General features: G+C 33.8%; 1 protein-coding gene and 1 non-coding gene across 2 annotated transcripts; one reads left to right on the forward strand and one right to left on the reverse strand.

The window, feature by feature from the left end:
• Positions 1-8,084: 8,084 nt before the first annotated feature.
• On the reverse strand, positions 8,085-8,519 carry LOC139870956 (uncharacterized). Its single transcript, XM_071858716.1, has one exon. It carries the CDS (start codon positions 8,517-8,519, stop codon positions 8,085-8,087), a length of 435 nt encoding a protein of 144 aa, XP_071714817.1.
• A 15,102-nt stretch (positions 8,520-23,621) lies between these two features.
• Positions 23,622-23,728, forward strand: LOC139873948 (small nucleolar RNA R71). Its single transcript, XR_011767657.1, has one exon. It is a non-coding gene; the product is annotated as a small nucleolar RNA R71 (small nucleolar RNA).
• Positions 23,729-26,115: the final 2,387 nt, after the last annotated feature.

Raw genomic sequence — 26,115 nt, forward strand, 5'->3', positions numbered from 1 at the left:
TAATCTACGTAAAGCTTTTTAAACCTTTATTGATGAAATAAAGGTTATGGTTTGTTTTAAAATGAATGCAGTCTTTGAAAAACGTCTCATATAGAGGTCAAAACCTCGCAACGAAATCAATTAATATGGAACGTTTTTAATCAATAAGAACGGGACATTTCACCTAATTCTTAGATTACCAGACTTAATAAAAAGGGGCATATTCGATTTCGATAATTCAACCATAGAATGTAGTTTCACGTAATTGTGTCTATTTTGTAAATCATTTATAAAACCTGCATGTATTCTCATCCCAAAAATATTAGATTTTAAAAGTGGGACTATAACTCACTTTCACAGATATTTCCTTCCTCGGAAATAAGACTTGGCAACGGATCGATTCACGAACCTATACAAATATGTACATACATATCAAAGTATGATCAAAATATAATTACAACCATTTTTATTATGTTTTAAAGATTTGAGTGTATTAAGTCAGCTGTCCTCGTTAGTAACCTACAACTAGTTGTCCACAGTTAGATGTACAAAAATAAATTGATATATATTATCTTGAATCAATCCACGACCCAATGTATACACGTCTCAGGCTAGATCACAACTCAAAGTATATATATTTTTGGAATCAACCTCAACCCTGTATAGCTAACTCCAACATTACTGCATATAGAGTGTCTATGGTTGTTCCAAATAATATATATACATGGGTCGATATGATATGTCAAAACATTTGCATACGTGTCTATGGTATCCCAAGATTACATAATATATTAGAATATATGTATAATACAATATAAGTTAGCTAGCATATGATTTGTATAGATTTGTTAAACATTTCCCGTAGCTAAAAAGATCAAAAATATCCAATCTTGTTTTACCCATAACTTCTTCATTTTAAATCCGTTTTGAGTGAATCAAATTTCTATGGTTTCATATTGAACTCTAATTTAAGAATACAAATAGAAAAAGTATAGGTTTATAGTCAGAAATTTAAGTTACATGTCAATTACTAAAGAGGTAGTCATTTCCGTCGAAAGAACGACATCTTGATGACCATTTTGAAAAACATACTTTCACTTTGAGTTTAACCAATATTTTTGGATATAGTTTCATGTTCATAGGAAAAATAATTTTCCCAGAAGAACAACTTTTAAATCAAAGTTTATCATAGTTTTTAATTATCCCAAACCAAAACAGCCTTCTGTTTCACTACGACGGCGTATATCCGATTTTATGGTGTTCATCGTGTTTTCAGGTTTTAAATCATTAAGTTAGCATATAATATAGATATAGAACATGTTTTTATTTGATTTTAAAAGTGAAGTTAGAAGGATTAACTTTTGTTTGCGAACAAGTTTAGAATTAACTAAACTATGTTCTAGTGATTACAAGTTTAAACCTTCGAATAAGATAGCTTTATATGTATGAATCGAATGATGTTATGAGCATCATTACTATCTCAAGTTTTCTGGATAAAACTACTGGAAATGAGAAAAATGGATCTAGCTTCAAAGGATCCTTGGATGGCTTGAAAGTTCTTAAAGCAGAATCATGACACGAAAATAGTTCAAGTAAGATTTTCATTCGAAATAAGATTGTTATAGTTGTAGAAATTGAATCAAAGTTTGAATATGAATATTACCTTGAATTAAAAAGATAACCTATTGTAAATAACAAAGGTTCCTTGATCTTAGATGATTACTTGGAATGGATTAGAAAGCTTGGAAGTAGACTTGCAAACTTGGAAGTATTCTTGATTTTTATGAAACTATACTTATGGAATTTATGAAGAACACTTAGAACATGAAGATGGAACTTGAGAGAGATCAATTAGATGAAGAAAATTGAAGAATGAAAGTGTTTGTAGGTGTTTTTGGTCGTTGGTATTTGGATTAGATATAAAGGATATGTAATTTTCTTTTCATGTAAATAAGTCATGAATGATTACTAATATTTTTGTAATTTTATGAGATATTTCATGCTAGTTGCCAAATGATGGTTCTCACATGTGTTAGGTGACTCACATGGGCTGCTAAGAGCTAATCATTGGAGTGTATATACCAATAGTACATACATCTAAAAGCTGTGTATTGTACGAGTACGAATACGGGTGCATGCGAGTAGAATTGTTGATGAAACTGAACGAGGATGTAATTGTAAGCATTTTTGTTAAGTAGAAGTACTTTGATATGTGTCTTGAAGTCTTTCAAAAGTGTAAGAATACATATCAAAACACAACATGTATATACATTCTAATGGAGTCGTTAAGTCTTTGTTAGTCGTTACATGTAAGTGTTGTTTTGAAACCTTTAAGTTAACGTTCTCAATTAATGTTGTTAACCCAATGTTTATTATATCAAATGAGATGTTAAATTATTATATTATCATGATATTATGATGTATGAATATCTCTTAATATGATACATACATTAAAAAATCGTTACAACGATAATCGTTACATATAAGTCTCGTTTCGTAATTCTTGAGTTAGTAGTCTTGTTTTTACATATGTAGTTCATTGTTAACACATTTAATGATATATTTAAATATCATTTTATCATGTTAAATATAGTGTATCAATATCTTAATATGATACATATGTATTTAGTAGACGTTATCATAACGATAATCGTTATATATATCATTTCGAGTTTCTTAACTTAGTAAACTCATTTCTTATGTATATCACACATTGTTAATATACTTAGTGAGATACTTACTCATCATAATCTCTTGTCAACCATATATATATGTCTATATATACCACAACATGTAGTTTTCACAATTTTGTAAAGTTCGTGAATCGCCGGTCAACTTGGGTGATCAATTGTCTATATGAAACTTATTTCATTTAATCAAGTCTTAACAAGTTTGATTGCTTAACACGTTGGAAACATTTAGTCATGTAAATATCAATCTCAATTAATATATATAAACATGGAAAAGTTCGGGTCACTACAATTTTTTCCCTCATGTGCACTACACATGATGTGACTTAACAGAATTTTTAACAGACATTAGGCAGTTGGAACCCCCGTGAAACTATTGCAAACCACGGTGACCCCCCAAGGTGAAAAAAATCTTTTGGACTCCACTTGTTGTATTGAACAAACCACAGGGACCCCCATGCAATTTTGTCATGTAAATAATGATGTAGGCAGACCCTTGGTGAAAATATCTGCATACTGGAACCGTGATGGAACATGAAGAACACGAACATTTCCAAGAGCAACCTAGTCTCGAACAAAGTGAATGTCAATCTCAATGTTCTTAGTTCGTTAGTGTTGTACTGGATCAGCTGTAATATAAACTGAACTGTTTTTGTCACAGTAGACAATAATGGCCTTAGATAGTGAGGTGTGAAGTTCTCGTAGAAGATTACGTAGCCAACATGTCTCGGCAAAAACGTTGGCAACACCTCAATATTCAGCTTCAGCACATGATCTCGATACAACCTGTTGCTGCTTCGAGTAGGGGTGTTCATCGGTTCGGTGTTCGGTTTATTCAGTTCGGTGTATTCGGTTTTGAAATTTTTTTGGGCAAAACCGAAAACCGAAACGAAAACCGAATTCAAAGTTAAAACCGAACCGAACCGAAAACCGAATTCAAATTCGGATTCGGTTCGGTTTTCGGTTAAAACCGAATACTATGAAAAAACTGAGAACGATGGTAGTTTAATTGTGGCGTTACTAATGTCTTAGTTATTTATATCCTAAAACAATGACGTACTATTGAATTATCAAGAATTCGATGATTTATTAATATTTACAGCTTAATTATGACGTGTATTGCTTCTGTTATTAAGAAGAAGAATATAATAATTTGAGTAACATAATTATAATGTGAGTTACCAAATCGTCATATGGGTGAGAACATATTTTATTGATTGGATCCCAAATTATAATGATATTAAAACATAAATATACAAATTGAATATATAAAAATTTGGAATTCGGTTTTGAATTCGGTTTTCGGTTAAACCGAATTCAGAATTTCCAAAACCGTAAACCGAACCGAAAACCGAATTCAAATTCGGTTTCGGTTTGATTCGATCCGAAAACCGTTTTTAAAATTCGGTTTGGTTTTTTTCCGGTTTGGTTTCGGTTTGGTTTTCGGGTTCCACGGTTTCAAACCAAATACTGACCACCCCTAGCTTCGAGGACCACGATAAAAGATTATCACCAAGAAAAAAGCAATGTCCAGATGTGGAACGACGTGTGGTGGGGCATCCACCCCAATCAGCATCAGAATATGTAACAAGACCATCGGTGGATGAGGTATGTATCTGTAAACCATGATCAAGTGTGCCACGAAGATACCCAAAATGAGCTTAAGAGCAAGAATATATGGCTCGCGTGGATCATGGATGAACAAAAGATCTGCTGAACTGAATAAGAAATATCAGGTCGATTGAAAGTGAGATACTGAAGAGCACCTGCAAGACTCCTATATAAGGTGGGATCAGCAACAGGTGGACCGGTGTCTTCCAGTTTGGACTGTGTGTCGGCAGGCGTGCGACAAGGTTTGGCATGCATCATGTCTGTACGCTTTAAGATGTCTATAGCATATTTCTGCTGAGATAGAAACATGCCGCTAGAGCTGCGAGTAGCTGAAATGCCAAGAAAATAGTTATGGGCCCCCAAATCAGTCATAGTAAACTCTCTACTAAGCTGGCCAATAATGGTCTGTAGCAACGAATTGGACGATGCAGTGAGGATAATGTCATCGACATATAGAAGAAGGTATGGTGTAGAGGACCCTGATGATATACAAATAAAGATGAGTCACATCGACTGCACTGAAAACCCTGTGTTAGAACAAAATTAGCAATTCGCTGGTACCAACCGCGTGGTTCCTGTTTCAGGCCATATAAAGAGCGCTGCAAGTGACATACATACTCTGGAAAATTAGGATCGCGATATCCAGGAGGCTGATGCATGTAAACTGTCTCCTGGAAGTCACCATGAAGAAAGGCGTTCTTCACGTCAAGCTGATGAATGGGCCAATGACGTGAGACAGACAGACTCAGGACGGTGCGAATAGTGGCTGGTTTAATAACCGGGCTGAAAGTCTCATCATAATCAATACCAATCTGTTGACTCTTACCATTAGCTACCAACCTTTGTATCGGACCAGTGAACCATCAGAGTGAAACTTCTTCTTAAACAACCATATAGAACGAACCACATTAGCCCCGGAAGGGCGAGGAACAAGAACCCAAGTGCCATTAGAAATAAGAGCATGATATTCAGTAACACCGCACTTTTACATACACATTTTTTTTAAAGACACTCACAACAAAAGACTTATTAATTTACATATTATATTATATAAAGAAATATGTGATTACACAAACTACTGGTGTTACGTTATTACTACAAACCATTCAAATATATTGTTTATTACAAAAACATCTGCGTCAAACATCTGCAGCTTCCCGACAAAACCCATCAAAAGCTGTTAATACACCTGCAGGGCAAAACACTGTGGGGGAATTAACATAACTCTAAGTGAATGGCAATATCTAGGTGGACATCACTACAAGCATCAAACACAGCTTAAAGGCACTGGTCACTAGATCACTTAAAGCCATAAACAATAGGACCGGCAACCCGTAGCTGATCAAGCTAGAATCCACTGATAGCCCCCATTAATGAATCACTGGTATAGTCTTCCAGACGTGACGCACTCGCCGTTCACACTATAGCACAAATCAGTAATTTGTGGACCTAACACTATTACTCGACACCATGGTAAATAGGGTTGACCTCTTACGTCGGGAACACCATAGACGTTACGTCGGAATTCACCCTCGACGTTAGCACTGGGTGCACACATAATCATAGATAGTCACTGCACTGGTCACAGACTCCTAAATAGTCTAGTCATAAGCATGGCACATATCACTATACTTGTCACTGTATAATCACATCCATAAAGATAGTCCCACTCACCTGGAAGCATAAGTACTCAGTTGTCTTATATCACTGAGTCTTCACCTTTCCGTTTATCACCTGAGAATCCATACATACACAACTCAGTCATGGCATCATAGTTCTTAGTTTATAAATGGATAGCATAACGACTAGAAAATAGTCATTTAAACAACAATTCATGTTCTGATCTGCATTTGTACGGTTGCACGTGCATCTGTACGGTTACACCATGTACCCATGCGGTTGCACATGATATTATTGCGGTTGCAGGTTAATAGTCCGGTTGCACAACACCACTGCATTCGTACGGTTGCACATGCACCCGTACGGTTGCATCATGTATCCGTGTGGTTGCAAACTGCAACCGTACGGTTGTGTTCTTCAGCAACAACAACAGGTTACCTACGGGTTTTCACTAAATCAATCAATTCTTATTTCGAAACTTGTTTCTGAAACTAAAAACGACCATATATCATTCACTACTATGTTTAGGCTATAAACCCATCAATTTTACACTCAAAATAACATTAAATCTGTACTTTTGATCCAAAAATACACTTTTTATCAAAACCACACAAAAACTCAATTTGAAATTGATTTAGATCATGAAATCAGTCATCGTTTACCTTAAAATGATCAGGAGAACACAAGGAACAAGATTATGTGACTGATTTGAGGTTAGAAATGATTTGACGAATTAGGGTTAAGGAGTAGAGAAGAAGGAACTAGTCTGTGTGTTAGGGAAAATATCTCAAAATGAGATAAGTCACAAGTATATTAAAAGGGTTTAAACTTCACACCCCACAACACACAGGTATTTTCCAGTTATCTGAAACCCAAAATATTTAATAACTTATTCATTTTAAGTCCGATCTACAAAAGGAAATATGTTCTGTGACCCTTGTCACAAAACTCACATTATCACATACACAATAATTATAAAATACATAATTATTAAAATCAATATATGAGCATAGAAGGGTAAATAGGTCATTACCTACTAAGCCCTAAGCTAGGGTGTTACAAATCTACCCCCTTAAGAAGATTCCGTCCTCGGAATCTGATCCCGGTTAAACAGATGAGGGTATCTAGAGACCATCAAATCCTCGGTCTCCCATGTCAAATTGGTGCCTAAACTATGCATCCATTCTACAAGCACCATGGGAATCTGTTTCTTGCGCAACTTAGTTACTTTTATGTCGACAATTCTCACTGGTTCTTCCACCAATTTCTTTCTAGAATCTACTTTCAGATATTGTAGAGGAAGAATTTGACTTTCGTTGTCCACTTTACACTTACGAATAAAGCAGATGTTGAACGTATCATGAATACTTGCTAACTCTGGAGGAAGATCTAACACTATGGTTTGATCGTTTAGCACTTGACGGATTCTAAAAGGACCAATGTACCTTGGAGCTAGTTTTTCTCGTTTGCCGAACCGAATTACACCATTCTACAGTGACACTTATAAGTACACACGTTCACCCACGGTTAAATGTCACTGATCGTCAACGAGGATCAGCAATACATTTTTGTCAATCTCTAGCAGCTTTCAGCTTTTCACGTGCAATAGTCACTTTTTTCGCAGTCTGCTGCACAATTTCTGGACCCGCAAACTGTTTCTCACCTGCCTCCAACCAACACGATGGAGTTCGACACTTTCTACCATACAACATTTCATAAGGCGGTATGCCAATACTTGAATGATAGGAATTGTTGTAAGCAAATTCGATCAATGGCAGATGATAATCCCACGATCCACCATACTCTAACACACAAGCCCTTAACATATCCTCTAAAGTCTGAATAGTTCGTTCACTTTGACCGTCAGTCTGAGGATGATAAGCTGTACTAAGGTTGACATGAGTACCCAAATTCTCTTGTAGACTATTCCAGAAACTAGACACAAATCTCGAATCTCTATCTGACATAATAGAAAACGGTATCCCATGTTGTGATACTATTTCATTTAGGTACAACTGAGCTAATTTGGTCAACGAAGCAGTTTCACTGGTAGCCAGAAAATGCGCACTTTCGAGGTAAACGGTCCACTGTTACCCAAATCATGTCATTTCCTTTCTGGGTTCTGGGTAGCTTTGTCACAAAATCCATGGTGATATGTTTCCATTTCCACTCTGGAATCTCTAATTAACGCAGAGACCCATACAGTTTCTGGTGTTCTACTTTCACTTGGGCGCAAATATGACATTTTTCCACGTATTGCGCCATGTCTGCTTTCATAGTTGGCCACCAATATAACACCTTCAAATCATGATACATTTTTGTACTACCGGGATGCACAGATAATCTCGATTTATGTGCTTTATTTAAGATTAAATCTCGCAATCCACCAAGCAACGACACCCAAACTCGTTCACGATAAGTCTTTAATCCTCGAGAATCATTCATCAATTCTTCTTTTCTTTTCACCATTAACTCGGATTTCAAATGTTCATCTCGTAATGCTTCGAGTTGAGTTATCTTTAGTCGATCCACTAAATCAGACACAATCTCAATTCGCATAAACTTTACACTATCAACGGATTTCTTATGACTTAACGCATCAGCCACGACGTGTGCCATGCCAGGATGATATTTGATTTCACAGTCGTAATCCTAAATTAGTTATTGCCACTGTCTCTGGCGCATATTCATCTCTTTCTACGAAAAGATATATTGTAAACTTTTATGATCGGTGCAGATAACACAATGCGTACCATAAAGATAATGCCTCCACAACTTTAACGCAAACACTACTGCAGCCATTTCTAGGTCATGTGCTGGATAATTCTTTTCACTTGGTTTTAACTGTCGAGACGCATACGCAATTACAAGATCTCTTTGCATTAATACACAGCCCAAACCGGATAAGGACGTATCGCAATACACAACGAAGTCGCCGGATCCCTCAGGTAAGGCTAACACTGGTGCTTGACATAATAAACTTTTCAAGGTCTGAAACACAGTATCCTGTTCATTACCCCACTGAAAAGACATATCCTTTCTAGTTAACTTCGTCATAGAACTTGCAATCTTTGAAAAATCTTTAATAAACCGTCGGTAGTGACCGGCCAATCCTAGAAAACTCTTGATTTCTGTCGAATTCTTTGGTGAATTCCAATTCATCACAGCTTCAATTTTAGATGGATCCACTTTTATACCTTTCGCACAGATAATATTACCCAAAAGTTGAACTTCACGTAACCAGAACTCACACTTGGAAAATTTTGCATATAGTTGTTCACGTTTCAAGAGTTCCAACACTTGTCTTAAATGCTCAGCATGCTCGGATTCGGTTTTGGAGTACACTAAGATGTCATCAATGAACACGATAAAAAACTTATCCAAAATCGGTTTACACACTCTATTCATGAGATCCATGATAATTGGTGGAGCGTTAGTTAACCCAAACGACATCACTAAGAACTCATAATGACCATAACAAGTACGAAATGAGGTCTTAGGAATGTCAGATTCAGCAACACGAACCTGGTGATATCCCGAATGTAAATCTGTTTTTGAAAAGAACGAAGCTCTTTGAAGCTGCTCAAATAAGTCATCTATTCTAGGAAGCGGATACTTATTCTTTACTGCTCTTTTATTTAATTCACGATAATCTATACACATTCGGAGCGTACCATCTTTCTTTTTCACGAATAACACCGGTGCACCCAATGGTGAAGAACTCAGACGAATGAACCCGCGATCAAACAATTCTTTAATTTTAGACTTCATTTCACAAATTTTGGAAGGAGCTAATCTATACAGAGCTTTAGTAATTGGCGTAGCCCCTGGCACTAACTCGATCCTATATTCAACTTTCCTGATCGGTGGTAAGCCTGGTAATTCATCTGGGAACACTTCTGGATATTCAGATACTACAAGAATTTCGAACACTTTCTTTTCCTTCTTTACATCAATCACATAGGCTAAGAAAGAATCACATCCCTTGGTCAAAGATTTCTGAGCTTTCATCATCGTCAACAATGGACAACGGAACCCGCCGCGATCACCACGAGCCACTACCCATTTTCCACCATCCACCGGAAAAGAAATAACTTTCCTATCGCACTTAATACTGGCCTTATGGTCACTAAGCCAATTCATGCCTAACACTACATCAAAGCTTGGTATAGGCATCACTAAACAAGTCACAGGGAAAAAACTACCCTCTATGTCAATAGTAATTCCAGACACAAACTTTGTGACTGGAACTGTCCTACCATCACCCACTTTGACAGTTAAGGGTTCATTAATTACCCTAACAGGCACATTTAACTTAGCACAAAATGTAGTTGACACAAACGAGCGATTTGCTCCACAGTCAAATAGTACACGAGCCTGCACAGAATTTACTAAGAACATACCGATTATTGCATTGTTAGTAGTAGTGGCAACGTCTACTGATATCTAAAAGGCCCTAGCTTCAGGTGGTGGAGGATTCTTACGCTTCTGCCCCACAGAGGAAGCAGATGATCCCCCAGCTAACACAGCACGCACCCCTGACCCGGACCCCACTCCGGAATAACTCTTTCTTGCAGCTGGATACTCTGCAGATACGTTACCCTCTTTTTGACAATTCGAACACACATTATTCTTAAATGAACAATATTGAGGTCATGTCCCACTATACCACAACGTAAACACCGTTTCGTTAATGTTGAACACTGCCCACTGTGCTAAGACTTACACGTTCTACACCATGTCTTATGACTGCTTGACACTGATCTGTCATGGCTAGATTGCCCTTTTGGCTTAAACCGACTTAACTTCTTAGATTGCTGGCTAAACTGACTTGCCGCTGGTTTCACTTGCGACACACTTTCAGTTTTCACACTTCTGGCCACCTTAATGTCACTTTCAGTAACCTCTGCCAACATATGAGCTTGTGACAAAGTAGTAGCAAGTCTTGCAATCGTACGATATTCAGGTTGTAAAATTTCTACAAACTGTTGCACTCTGGACTGTTCATCAGGTATCCACTGATGCACAAACCTTAGTTTATCCATAAACTGCTCAAACGCTTCATCGACTGTCATATCTTCAGTCATTGCCATTTACATAAACTCTTGCTTCAATCTATTGATATCAAATGCAGTACAGTATCGCTCTTGTACCTTAGCAAAAAATTGCTCCCAAGTGACCCGATTGAGTTGCTCTTCTGACAACGGAGCAGTAATCACATCCCACCAAACCATATCTCGATTCTTTAGCAGTCAACTGGCATAAGTCACCCGTAATTCTGGTTCACATTGACAGGCTTTCAGTGCCCGTTCCACTTCCCTTAACCAGTTCATTGTCACAATCGGATCCTGATGACCCGAATACTCAGAAGGCTTGCAATATAAAAACTTCTTATATGTACACTTCTTCTTCTCCTTCACCACTTGCTGAAACACCGGAGTTTGAATTGGATTCGTTGTTGCATACTGATATTGAAAAGGGTATTGATATTGTTGGGAAAATTGATATGGCACTTGAAGTGGAACTTGAGGCTGTGACTAAGGTGGTTGAGAAGCACTACCTGATGGCACATATGTATACTGGGTACCAGTAAATCCTGGAGGTATCGGTGGGTCATTAGTTTCAGACACCACAGTTGAATGCCTGATTTGGGCCTCCAATTCCTTTACCTTTTCACGAGTTTCATGTAACTGACTTTCTAACTGATGAACATATTCATCTGGATCACTTTCTGGACTATGTTCCACTGATGGCGCTCTAAATATTCTGGGTCCGGGAGTTACAGGGGCATCGTTAGTTCTGGTCTAGTCAGCCATACCTGTCTGCAAACACATCATCTCACAAAAGCTTAGTTGATAACCTGTTAGCACCTATCACTAAGCACAATCACCTAGGCACATATCTCTACACAGTGCACATTCATAAGTTTGGGAGTAAGTCACTTACACAGTGCACATACTGCCAAACCTATGCTCTGATACCAACTTGTAACACCGTACTTTTACATACACATTTTTTTAAAGACACTCACAGCGGAAGACTTATTAATTTACATATCATATATTATATTCAGAAATATGAGATTACACAAACTACCGGTGTTACATTATTACTACAAATCATTCAAATATAATTGTTTATTACAAAAATATCAGAGTAACACCGTGTCAAACATCTGTAACTGCTCGACAAAACCAACCAAAAGTTGTTAATACACACCTGCATGGCAAAACACTGTGGGAGAATTAGCATAACGCTAAGTGAATGGAAATATCTAGGTGGACATTACTACAAACATCAAGCACAGCTTAAAGATACTAGTCATTAGATCACTTACAGCCATAAACAAGAGGACCGACAACCCGTAGCTGATCAAGCTAGAATCCACTGATAGCCCCCATTACTGAATCACTGGTATAGTCTTCCAGACGTGACGCACTCGTTGTTCACACTATAGCACCAATCAGTAATTTGTGGACCCAACACTATTACTCAACACCAAGGTAAATAGGGTTGACCTCTCAGAATTCACCCTCAACGTTAGCACTAGGTGCGCACATAATCACATATAGTCACTGTATTATTCACAGACTCCTAAATAGTCTAGTCATAAGCATGACACAGAATACTATACTTGTCACTGTATAATCACATCCATAAAGATAGTCCCACTCACCTGGAAGCACAAGTACTCAGTTGTCTTATATCACTGAGTCTTCACCTTTCTGTTTATCACTTGAGAATCCATACATACACAAGTCAGTCATGGCATCATAGTTCTTAGTGTGACGACCCGGAGATTTCTGACCAAATTTAAACTTTAATCCTTATAAGATTCTGACACGATAAGCAAAGTCAATTAAACCGAGTTCCAAAATGTTTGAATTTTTTTTCATGAATGCAATTGACCGTTGACCATTCCCGATGATTCACGAACAATTTATTTGAAAATAAATATGTAATTAAATTTATATATACATATATATAAATGTAAGTATATATGATAATTAAATAATAATAAAATAGGATTTAAACATTTGAATTAAAAAGGTAAGATAAGTATAAAATAATTATGTTGTAATTTAAAAAGAATCTGTATATAAATATATTTGATTTTTATATATTACAATATGTGTATAGAGTATAGATATTCAATTACCTATCACATAATTAGTAACTAAGATATAATTGATAAATTTTGATATTAACATATCAAATGTAATTACAAGTCAAAAATAAAATTTGTTATTTTCATCAAAATTAATAATGTTAATATTAAAACACGTATTAGTTAAATTATTATTTCCAATATACTCAATATATATATATATATATATATATATATATATATATATATATATATATATATATATATATATATATGTGTGTGTGTGTGTGTATGTGTGTGTGTGTGTATATATATATATATATGTGTGTATATATATATATATATATATATATATATATATATATATATATATATATATATGTGTGTGTGTGTATATATATATATGTGTATATATATATGTGTGTATATATATATATGTGTGTGTATATATATGTGTATATATATATATATATATATATATATATATATATATATATATATATATATATATATATATATATATATGAAATGATACATTTAATTTGTTATAATATTATTATTACTAATAATATTGTTATCATTATTAATAAAATTATTAATATAACTAGTAGTGAAATTATGATTTATATTATGATGTTATAATTAATAAAGTTATTATTATTATTATTATATGTATTGCTATAAAAATAATACAACTCATTATTATTATCATTAAAAATGTTATTATTAACACCTTTATAATAATTATTATAATTATTATTTATTATCGGTATTATTATTATTATTATTTATCATTATTATTATAATATAATTATTATTAACATTATTAGGAATCAATATTTATATATAATACTTAATTATTTATAGAAATTGAATATGAATTAGAAAGCAGAAAGAAGGTTTCGTTCATGAGGTTACCCATCACGATCAACCTTTTTAATTCTTGCCTCTAATACTGTATCAGAATAAAATGTAAATCATAGATGAAGTTAAATTCTGTTTGCCATCTATTCGACTTTATTTTTTTTTAATTTATTTCTGTCCTTGTGAAATATATCCTGTCGAGCTGCTATCTGTATTTGACAAACAAATCGTTCAATGATATGAGGTAAATAATTCAGTTCTCTCTTCATCTTTATCAAATAACAATTTTAGATAACTCAATTTACTAAATTTGGAACCCAAATAAAAACAACAGCTCGTATTACTCTGTATTGATATTTTTTTTTCAAAAAAACTTGATCTCTTAACAAATTTCAAAAGTTATAAATGCTATGTTGTTAGGAATCACCTATCTAAATTGTCTGTAAAGTTTCAGGATCCAATTCCTCAAATTGGATTCTAATTTTCAAGTCAAAGTTTTTATCATAAAAAGTCAAAGATTGTTCATCGATTAAATTTGAATTCAAGGTGATGTTTTCAGTTAAATTGATGATTACATAAGTTTCTATGGATGATTTAAAACCTATTTCATGTTATGAAGATTATCCAAAACGAGCTCCAAACTGAAATCAAATTTTTTTTCTTTCCTATGCGACGGCAGTAGCAGTAATATACAAATTTTATTTTCTTTTTCTAATCATTCAAAAACAATACCTCTAGTTCTCCATCAGTTTACAAGTATTAGATGAAATCACAATTTTGTTATTTTGGTCTTGAAAATCTCGGGTCGACTTATTATGGTGAAGGTGAAGAAGAAGCATAAACAAAAAATAAAAACGTGTTAGATAAAATTGTGTTGAGAATAAATTAGAAAAACCTGGCTGGATCGAATGGTTATGCGTGTTAGAGGGTATCCGGGAGGTCACGGGTTCGAGTCCGGTTCGCGACAATATTTTTTTAAAAGCTTCTCTTGAGGTAGTTATCATATCAAAAATATTTATTATTATTATTATTATTATTATTATTATGATTAGGATTACGAATATAGAAATCTTGGATATAAATAGCATTATGAAAATGATACAAATTATTATTTTTATTTATTTATATTAATATTAGTACCATTTCTATAATTATTAGTAGTATTATTATTAACATAAGTATCATTATTAACAATATCATTATTTTTATTGACAATATTACTATTAGTGAATCATTATTATCAAGTTATCATTTTTAACAGATAAAAATCTTGTACATAGAATATACTTATACTCTAATTATATTAATATTTCATATAACTATATGTCAAACATATTAACATTTTTTTTAAATACTTACATATAATAAACCATTGAATTCTAAACCTAATACTAATTAATTATATATAGATATAGTAATATAACTAAATATAAAGATATTAATTATTTTAGATATATACACAAAATAAACAGATATAATATAAGAAATTTGTATATAAATAAGGTATATATTTTTTTAAATGAAATTTAGAATAAATTCTATATAATTACAAATATATAAATAATAGATATTAATAACTGAAATATTGTGAATCCCATTATATGTTTTAATATATATACAATTGATATAGGTTCGTGAATCCGAGGTCAACCCTGCATTGTTTAGTTCCGTCGTATGCATATTTTTACTACAAAATATCGTATTGTGAGTTTCATTTGCTCCCTTTTTAAATGCTTTTGCAATATATATCTTTGGGACTAGAATACATGCGCTGCTTTTATAAATGTTTTATGAAATAGACACAAGTAATCGAAACTACATTCTATGGTTGGATTATCGAATCGAATATGCTCCTTTTTAGCTTGGTAGCCTAAGAATTAGGGAAATGACCACTAATTGACGCGAATCCTAAAGATAGATCTATGGACCTTGACACGTCCCATTCGGGTTAAGAATGCTTTAGTACTTCAATTATCATGTCCGATGAGAGTCCCGGAATGATGGGGATATTCTATATGTATCCTGTTAGTTCGGTTATCAAGCGTTCACCATATGAATGATTTTTTTATCTCTATGCAGTTTGCGAAATGCCTGATATGAGATGATGTTTATGAGAAACAAAATGAAAATCTTGTGGTCTATTAAATTAATGGAAATGATTGTTTATGATAAACTAATGAACTCACCAACCTTTTGGTTAACACTTGAAAGCATGTTTATTCTCAGGTATTAAAGAAATCTTTCGCTGTGCATTTGCTCATTTTAAAGATATTACTTGGATTCATTCATGACATATTTCAAAAGATGTTGCATTCGAGTCATTGAGTTCATCAAGATTATTATTAAGTCTATTATAGTTGGATATATTAAGAAATGGTATGCATGCCATCAACTTTCGATGTAATGAAAGTATGTCTTTTAAAAACGAATGCAATGTTTGTAAAATGTATCATATAGAGGTCAAGTACCTCACGATGTAACCAAATGTAATGTATTCGTCCAGATGGATTAGGATGGGTCGTTAAAGTTGGTATCAGAGAGGTGGTCTTAGCGAACCAGGTCTTGAATTAGTGTGTCTAACTGATAGTTGATTAGATGCATTAGTGAGTCTGGAATTCGACCGTGTCTGCATGTCAAAAGTTTTGCTTATGATTTCGTGTCGAAAATTACCTGCTTATCATTCTTAGTCTAGACACGTCTTACTGCCTCTATTGCATAGACAGTGTATAGATAAATTTATATCTTAGTATATCTATTATTGTTACCTTTGCCTGACAGCTTTCGTAGATTCCTCCGTAACTTATGGGATTTTAGCATTATATATGCATATGTAAATTATGTATTGCAGGTTACTAATCTACATCCTATAATCTATTTCTTATCAAAAATCCTTCATCTGATCGTACGAGATGAATCCCTCAACCAGTTCGAGCCCCTCTGATTCCGATAGTTATTCTGACAGCTATTTCGACATGAATATTCACTTAAGCTCCGAAAGCAGTGTAAATGAAATGGATCAACCAACTAGTCATCTTCAATTCTGGATGAATTGGGGATGGGTTCGTAGTCGACTTAATCGATGGAGACGAGAGGAAGACGATCCTTTCCACCCACCAACCTGCACTCTTGGCAAAGAACCTGAAGCACTTACCGGCGAACCTTTCCGAAACACCATATTCACCCTCATTGCCAGGATATCTCACAACGATTATATGATATCCCAAATTCTGAATCTTATTCATCCGCTCGTCCGAACCGACAATCATCTCGGAGCAATACAAGAAGTCAACGAACGTCGCACTCGAGTAATCAATTTGGAGAATATGGTGCAAAATTTACCAGCTTCAGCAACATCACCGGCACCAATAGTACCGCCAACAACACAAGTTTCAACATCGTATACCTCAATATCACATTCTGTACCACGAGCATTGATGTGCGAGCGGAGTTGTACGAAATAATATTATATTTTACTACGAAATACGATACAATTTACACAAGTTTTATTTATTTATATAGATGGGATATACTTAAACCTTGCTACAACACTTATAGGAAGTGTACCTAATCGTAGAGTAGTGTAGTTTTTAGTAAGTCCGGTTCGTCCACAAGGAACTAGCCAAGTTTAACGCTATATTTTTAAAACTAAATTTGTATATAAATATATATATATAAATATAAGTTGTATTATTATTATAAAAGGGGGGTTTTTACCGTTTAATGTCCGGTTTGTCGAATTTATGTCTTAAGTCGCAGTTAAAACCTAATGTAAAATATTAAAAATAAATATAACTTAATTTAAAGCGTAAAGTAAATGACGATAATTAAAATGCGATAAATTAAAGTGTGATAAATAAAATGTCGGTAAATAAAATTGCGATAATTAAAAAGTAGGATAATTAAAAAGTGCGATAAATAAAAATGCAATAAATAAAATGACAGTAAATAAAAGTGCGATGAGATATAAAATAAGGAAATTATTCTTATTTAAACTTCCGTAATCATGATGTTTGACGTGTTGATTTTAATTTATTACCATGGGTTAATTGTTCTTTGTCCTGGATTATTCGATATGTCCATCTGGTTTTTGTCCATAACAGTCCATCAATCATAAATATAAAGTGCGAGTGTCCTCGTCAAATTATCCTTATATCCGAAGTCAAATATTCCAACTAATTAGGGACTTAAACTGTAATAAGGTTTAATACATTGTTAATGATTACACCAGGTTATCGACTGTGTGCAATCCAAGGTTTTAATACTTTATTATCAATTACACCAAGTGTCCTTGCATGTAAGCCACCCCTGTTTTAATGAGTCCATTGACTATTAATCCATTCTCGTGTCCGGTTAAATGAATGATTATTAGTACTTATAAATATCCTGCCCATCGTGTCCGATCGAGTGTATGTGGTTATTTATAATTACGTCCAATTGTAAATCTTTATATTAAATTAACGAACTATCATTCAGTTAAACAAATATAAAGCCCATTAATAGCCCATAGTCCAATTTCCACAAGTGTCGGTCTTTTGTCCAAACCCCAATTATGGTCCAAAGCCCAATTACCTCGTCTTTAATATTTAGCCCAACATCATGATTACTTCGATTTAAATAAGCATAATAATAACTTAGCTACGAGACATTAATTTAAAAAGGTTGAACATAACTTACAATGAGTATTAATAGCGTAGCGTTACACGGACAGAATTTTGACTTACACACTTACAACATTGGCCACTATAACCTTATTATTATTAAACTTTAATATTAAAATTATAATATAAATATAAATATATATTTGAGAGTGGGAGAGATTAAATTATCTGTGTAATTAAAACGTCGAGCAAACTGCTTTTTATAATACTTGGCCTGCTACAGTAACTCATGCGAGTGCATGGGGTTTCAGTGCAAATCTCATGCACTCGCATGGGCTCATGCACTCGCATGGGTTTTATGCCTATTTCTCATGTGATCGCATGGCCGTCAGATCCAGCTCACATATTTTTTGTTTTCTAGCTTGTCGACATATTTATTAAATATATATATAATATATATAATTTATATTAATTATTTATATATTATATTATATTCTTGTGCATAGTTGACTCGTAATTTTAGGACCGATGACTCGCGCTTTGATGCTCGGTTTATGTCTCGGTTCCGGATTTTCGAACGTCCTTTCGTACGCGGAGATATCTTGTACTTTGCGTTCCACGACTTGTACTCTTGTAATTTTTTAGACGTTTCTCATCAATAATTCGAACCACTTGGATTGTACTTTGTACTTTTTAGCTTTTTGGTCATTTGCGTCTTCAAATCGTCATTTTTTTCTTTTGTCTTCGCACTTATTTATTTAAACGAATATTACATAAAAATAGAACAATTACAACTAAAAGCTTTACATATTGGAAGGATATTGTGCCTAAATATATGTTCATTTGGAGCACTATCAAATATCCCCACACTTGAGCGTTGCTTGTCCTCAAGCAATACAGAACTTAAAATATAATCACACTTCACTCGAATCACTTTTTTTTATTCTCACACTTTATACATCAGTGATTTTAATACGGCGGTATGAACAATGGTAGTAACGATGTGGTTTACAGTCCCACATGACTATGAAAATTTAGATCCTTTAAGGAAATGGATCTTTATGAAAATATTTGATCTTTTGAAAATTTATTCTAGCTTTTACCCTAGATAAGTTTTTCGGAATAACCCTTCACCGGTGTTTGCAAAATATTTTTGTGGGTTGCGTGGGTTTCATATTTTCAGATTTTAGCTCAAAACTTACGATTTTGTGTCACCCACTTGCTAACCTTGTATTAGGAAAGCACACGTCCAGTATACTTGCTCCGTATATTACCTTTCGGTAAACTACCATCCGGTTGTAAAGGAAAGCGTTGAACAAGCAACTGTTAAGGAAATATCTAATGACATACAGATGTTCATGGTCTAAAACGTGTCGGATGCAATTACTATCCTTTGTAGGAGCAATAGTAAAGATCACCCTATAATTTTTCGGTCTGGCACAAGGTCCTGTCTTCGACCATGCTATGCAACCACCGTTCTTACGGTTAACACCCGATTTGGTTCAGGTGACCTAATGAATTCCAGTTGAATTCCTAGGATTTTACGTTCAATGGTAATGAATGCATTGAAAATAGGTTTTCAGAAAACAAATCGGTTTTAGTTTGATCAAAATATTTTCTCGTTCAAGCTCGATTTTAGATATCATCGAATTCCATGAGTTTGTAATTCTCAATCTTTAAAGTCAATCTCAAGGATTGAGTAATATCAGTCTTAAAAGCTGATTTTTAATCTTTAAAGAGATTATCCTTTCTGGGGGTCTGATTCATTAGTCTTATCAAGCTAATTTGCACGTCGCCCTCCCCATTTTACGAGACAGATCCTCTCATGGTTAGGATAAGTCTGACCACTTGGCAACCCTGTTTGATGTTGAGGTCCGTGGATTTCCTGCTGATTTTAGAGATGACTTTTCTAGATTTTTCGTCAACCTACAGCTGGTCTGGACGATAACTTCCTGACCTAAATCAAGAAGCGCGTGTCTTTTTCAGAAGACTTTACTTTCCTTTAATGATGTAATTGATTCATCGTGCAGATCCATCTTTCTTATAAATATATTACAGTAATTCGGGTAAAACTGATTAGTTTAGTCCAAAGCAAAAGTACCTGCAATAATCTTGTACAAAATATGTGATATATGTTTTAAAGAACTTCGTGAATTCTTCCCACACTTTGCTTTTATTTATTTTTTTCTTTGCCTTTTTATTCTCTTCTATTCCATTTTAAATGAATTCAAGCATTTTGGGTTGTTTCTCCATTTATGTTCTCTCCGAGGTAATAATAATTTCGGTATTAACACCTAGTTTTATCGTTCATAATTATGTATAAACTTGATTTTGAATTCATTATTTGAAAAATTTTCAAATTTTCACAAAATTTGGCAATTAAACTAAGTGTAAACCCGAGAGAATTTATAACCCTTCCCCACACTTGAGATCATGCAATGCCCTCATTTGCTTGAAATCAGACTATAATTATAAATTCATGAGGGTGATTAGTGTAGAAAAGTGATTAAAAATACCGAGTTTGCAAACATATTATTTTATATCACATTTGATATTATGCGTCTTATCGTCAAAATTTGTAGCTTTTGTTGAACTTAATGTCAGTCTTTCAAAGTGCGTTGTTTTACCCTGTTTTGTACATAAGATAAACTACATACATACATAATATTTTTTTATAAAACCTTTATTTATTAAAAGAATTTAAATGAATAAATTTTTAAAATTTTGTTTCCTTTTACTTTAGGTAGTTTCGGTACGTTTACCTAGTCCGTCCCTCGAAAAAATTTAAAATTTGTCGTTTTTAAAGCGATTGTTTTAAAAGCAAAGATTTTTGGGTGTTTTTAATTTTTTTGGTATACTTTAGATCAATAAAATTAAAAATAATGATAACAAAATTTTTCGCCCCGCCCTCGGGTAAAGCAATTTCGGTTCCATGACCTAGTCTTCAACTTACGATGAATTTTAGAAATCATTTTTTAAACTTAATGAAATAAAGTAAATTTTGTTTTTAAATTCACACAAAACTTAAATTTAAAAAGCATATTAATTTCATACAAAACCTATAAAACAAAAATTCAGAATGAGGGGAGAAAACTAGTTCTTTAGTGTCTACTAGTGGAAAAGACCAATCGGATTCCATTCTCGAAACTACACGAGAACAGAACAACTAACTCTAGTCAACGTTTTCTCTTTAGAACATTCGAATCTCCCCACACTTAGGTAGCTGTGGTGTCGAATTTGTGATTAACTTCATTGTCAATTTTTCTTGGACCATAATCAACTTGCATATCTGTGACTTTTGCTTTAAGCCATTGGTCGGATTCCTGTGTAATATCCACAATTTCAACTAGTTTTGCCTTTTCTTTAGTCGATAGATTGGATACTAACCGGTTACATAACTTAAAGTTCCCCTTGGTTCTGGCATCGCGAATCCGTTTAATAAGTTTCTTCATTGAACTGTTAATAACGGTGTCATTTAATTTCTTATCAACAACGGGGTTCTTTGTTATCAGGTCATCATTAGGTGTTACTTCATCTTCCCCACACTTAGGCGTTTTATTATTGTTAAGCACTACCGTTGGAGTTGGTAAAACAATATGCTTCTTACCAATCATTTTTGTTGGTTCAACTGTTTTGGTTAGTGTAGATTTAGACTTTTGACTCACAAAGGTGATCGATTTTTCATTATTACTAAGTGTCATTCTACCCTCCCTTACATCAAATAATGCCCCGGTAGATGCTAAGAATGGTCGACCTAAAATTATAGGAATGTTTGGGTCCTCTTCTATGTCAATGACAATAAATTCAACTAAAAAGGTTAAATTACCTACTTGAACGGGTAGGTCGTCAGCAATTCCAACTGGGTGCTTAATGGTTTGATCAAAAATTCAAACACTCATTTCTGTTGGACTTAACTCACCTACTCCTAATCTCTTATATAATGAAAGAGGCATAACACTCACACTCGCACCTAAATCTGCTAGTGCATCATACATGACACAATCACTAAGTAGACAAGGAACAATAAATTCCCCCGGATCACCCAACCTGGGTGGAGGTTTTGGTGGAACTGTCTTCACTTGGTTTACTTTTACGATTTTTGTTTCTTGCACTTTCTTATTCTTCTTCTTCTTTCCAGAGGTATCACAAACTTTATTACCTATCACTTGCTCATACTCAACTCCTTTTCTTGGAAACGGGATGGGTGGTCTGTATGGTGCCACCACTGGCTTTACATACTCGGGTGGTGGTGGTGGTGTAACTTCTTCATTGTTACTCACATCGAAAACCTTCCCATCTTCTGGAGATGGTTTTTCAAAATTTATTGAAACCATATTAACATTCTCATTCCGAGGATTTACTTCAGTATTACTAGGTAGCTTTCCTTGTTCCCTCTCACTCATCATGCTAGCAAGAGTACCTACGTGTTTTTCTAGATTCAAAATGGAAGCTTGTTGAGTTCTTAATGACTGATCAAACCTCTCATTTGTTTGGGTTTGAGATGTAATAAATTGTGTTTGAGATTCCATTAGCTTTGCCATCATTTTTTCCAGATTTGACTTTTTCCCTTCGGTTTGTTGTGGTGGTTTATATAAGCCAGGTCTTTGTTGATTGAAAGTGTTGTTTTGAGTTGGTTGGTTATTCGGACCTTGTTGGTTATACGAGTTATTGTTTAGTCCATTTGGATTGTAAAGAATGTTTTGATTTTGATTAAAGTTTGGCCTTGGCGGTTGATAATTATTTTGATAATTATTTCTCGACCTTTGGTTCATATAGGAAACATTCTCACGTTGTTCCATTGTTTGCTCGATGTGACAATCTTTCGTTAAGTGTGGTCCACCGCATTGCTCACAACTGATTCGTATTGTGTGAATATCTTTAGTCATCTTTTCCATTCATCTCTCGAAAGCATCTATTTTTGCAGAAACGGAATCAAAGTCATTGCTAGAATCGGCTCTAGCCACTTTAGATGAACGAAAAATATCTTTTTCCTGATGCCACTCATGTGAGTGGGAGGCTGTGTTATCAATGATTTTGTGAGCTTCAGTTGCGGTTTTCTTCATAATGGAACCACCAGCTGCTGTGTCGATGTCTTTTCGTGTAGCAACATCACATCCTTGGTAGAATATTTGTACTATTTGATAAGTGTCTAAACCGTGCTGAGGACATCCTCTCAACAACTTTCTGAATCTTGTCCATGCCTCATATAATGTTTCATTTGGATTTTGCGTGAACGTAACAATTTCTCCTTGAAGTCTCACGGCTTTAGATGCCGGAAAGAATCTTTTAAGAAATTTCTCAACTAAAACATCCCATGTGTCAATCACCCCTTCAGGTAACGATTCTAACCAATCTTTGGCTTCTCCCTTTAAAGTCTAGGGAAACAACATGAGATAGATTTGTTCATCCTCAACCTCTCTGATTTTGAATAGAGTACAGACCCTATTAAAGGTTCGAAGATGTTTGTTTGGATCTTCTTTTGGCGTACCACTATATTGGCATTGATTAGTTACCATGTGTAGGATTTGTCCTTTGATTTCATAATCTGGCGCATTAATGTCTGGCTTAATAATGGCGTGACCTTGGCCCGTGCGTGTGGCTCTCATTTGGTCTTCCATACTTAGAGGTTCCGTTATTTCCATATTTGAAATTGTTGAATCTGAATCACTAGAGGATTTTGCTTTAATGGTTTCTTCCTCGACAATCTCTAGTTGAATGATTTGTGGTTCAGGAGGAATGATTAGTGGTTCAGGATCTCTAAATTGTCCTTGAATATCCTCCGGGTTCTCAATTGTGAAATCGGGTTCAAAAAAATGGATTATCGGAAATTTGAGTTGGAGAACTTGTTCGACTAGATGATGATTCTAAAGAAAAATCAACGGCGATTATATTAGCTAGATGTCTTGATCGAGTTACAGGTGGTGAACGTATGAAAGGTGGTGAACGTTTTATTCGGTGCATTCACTGAATATCCTATTAGTTATAAAGATAAAAATTATATAAGTTATCAAATTAATAGACTTTTCTGATTTTGCCTACGTTTCGAATAGCCAATAGATGCAGCAAGAAGCCAGGACCCTTTAAATCGGAAGCCCACAACTCGCCACTAACAAATCCAACTATTACTACGAACCAGAAAATTTTGGATGTCTATCAATTTAACCGCTTAAAATAATTTTTCGTTTTGAAATTTTAGAGAAGAAATAGAAAATTCGATGTCCTAAAAACTAGAGCGTCGAGAAATAAGAAAGAAAAAGAGCGCGTCGAAAAACGTCGAAAAATAAAAGGTCGAAAAATAAAAATAAGAAAGAAAAACGTCGAAACTTAAAAGTCTAAAAACTAAATCTAAAAAGTTGCGCCTAAAGGTATTAAAGCTTAAAAGGAAATCTATATCCAAAACGGCAATAACTTAAAAGGTACTAGAATATATAAACGACGTCGCAAAATTCTAAAGCGCCTAAATCTTAATCTAAAGAAAAAGCACTTAAGGAATTTTACGGAAAAGTCTTAAAATCTAGAAATAAAAATTAACTACGGCAAAATACTAATCTTAAAACTAATTACGAATGAAAAATATACAAATTACGAATTAAACGATTAAAATATACAATTTATAAAAAGAAATAAAAATGATAATATTACTTATTTTTATAAAAATATTATTTTTATATTATTATTTTATAAAAGTTAAGTTTATATATTTAATAAAACTAATTATAACTTAAAAATACAAATTAAATAAAACTAAAACTAATTAATAAAATAATTAACCCTAATTAGGTTAATAATAATAATAATAAATAATTTAAACCCTAAACCGTACCAGCTCTGGGATCAGACCTGTCAGACAAGCTCATGCGATCGCATGAGTCTTCTGTTATGACGCCATGCGATCGCATGAGTCTTCTGTTATATTTAAAAAAAACTAAAAATAAAATAAAAATACTTTTTAATTTTATATATTTTAAACGAAATCTTAAAAATATTTATATTTTTATATTTTTTATTATTATTTTTAACACTTATTATAAATACAAAATATTTTATGAAATAAGAAATAATATATTTTTACAAAAATATAGTTTTACTAAAATATAGCGTAAAAATATAGCGTTTCGCCGAGTTCCCCGGCAGCGGCGCCAAAAACTTGATGTGCGAGCGGAGTTGTACGAAATAATATTATATTTTACTACGAAATACGATACAATTTACACAAGTTTTATTTATTTATATAGATGTTATATACTTAAACCTTGCTACAACACTTATAGGCATTGTACCTAATCGTAGAGTAGTGTAGTTTTTAGTAAGTCCGGTTCGTCCACAGGAAACTAGCCAAGTTTAACGCTATATTTTTAAAACTAAGTAGTATTATTATTATAAAAGGGGGTTTTTACCGTTTAATGACCGGTTTGTCGTATTTATGTCTTAAGTCGCAGTTAAAACCTAATGTAAAATATTAAAAATAAATATAACTTAATTTAAAGCATAAAGTAAATGACGATAATTAAAATGCGATAAATTAAAGTGTGATAAATAAAATGTCGGTAAATAAAATTGCGATAATTAAAAAGTACGATAATTAAAAAGTGCGATAAATAAAAATGCAATAAATAAAATGACAGTAAATAAAAGTACGATGAGA

This window comes from Rutidosis leptorrhynchoides, chromosome 10, assembly GCF_046630445.1.
Source record: "Rutidosis leptorrhynchoides isolate AG116_Rl617_1_P2 chromosome 10, CSIRO_AGI_Rlap_v1, whole genome shotgun sequence".
Classification (NCBI taxonomy): Eukaryota; Viridiplantae; Streptophyta; class Magnoliopsida; order Asterales; family Asteraceae; genus Rutidosis; species Rutidosis leptorrhynchoides.

What these genes read in the sequence shown, in the direction of transcription:
- LOC139870956 (XM_071858716.1), bottom strand. Translation starts at nt 8,519, where the DNA reads ATGGCACACGTCGTGGCTGATGCGTTAAGTCATAAGAAATCCGTTGAT.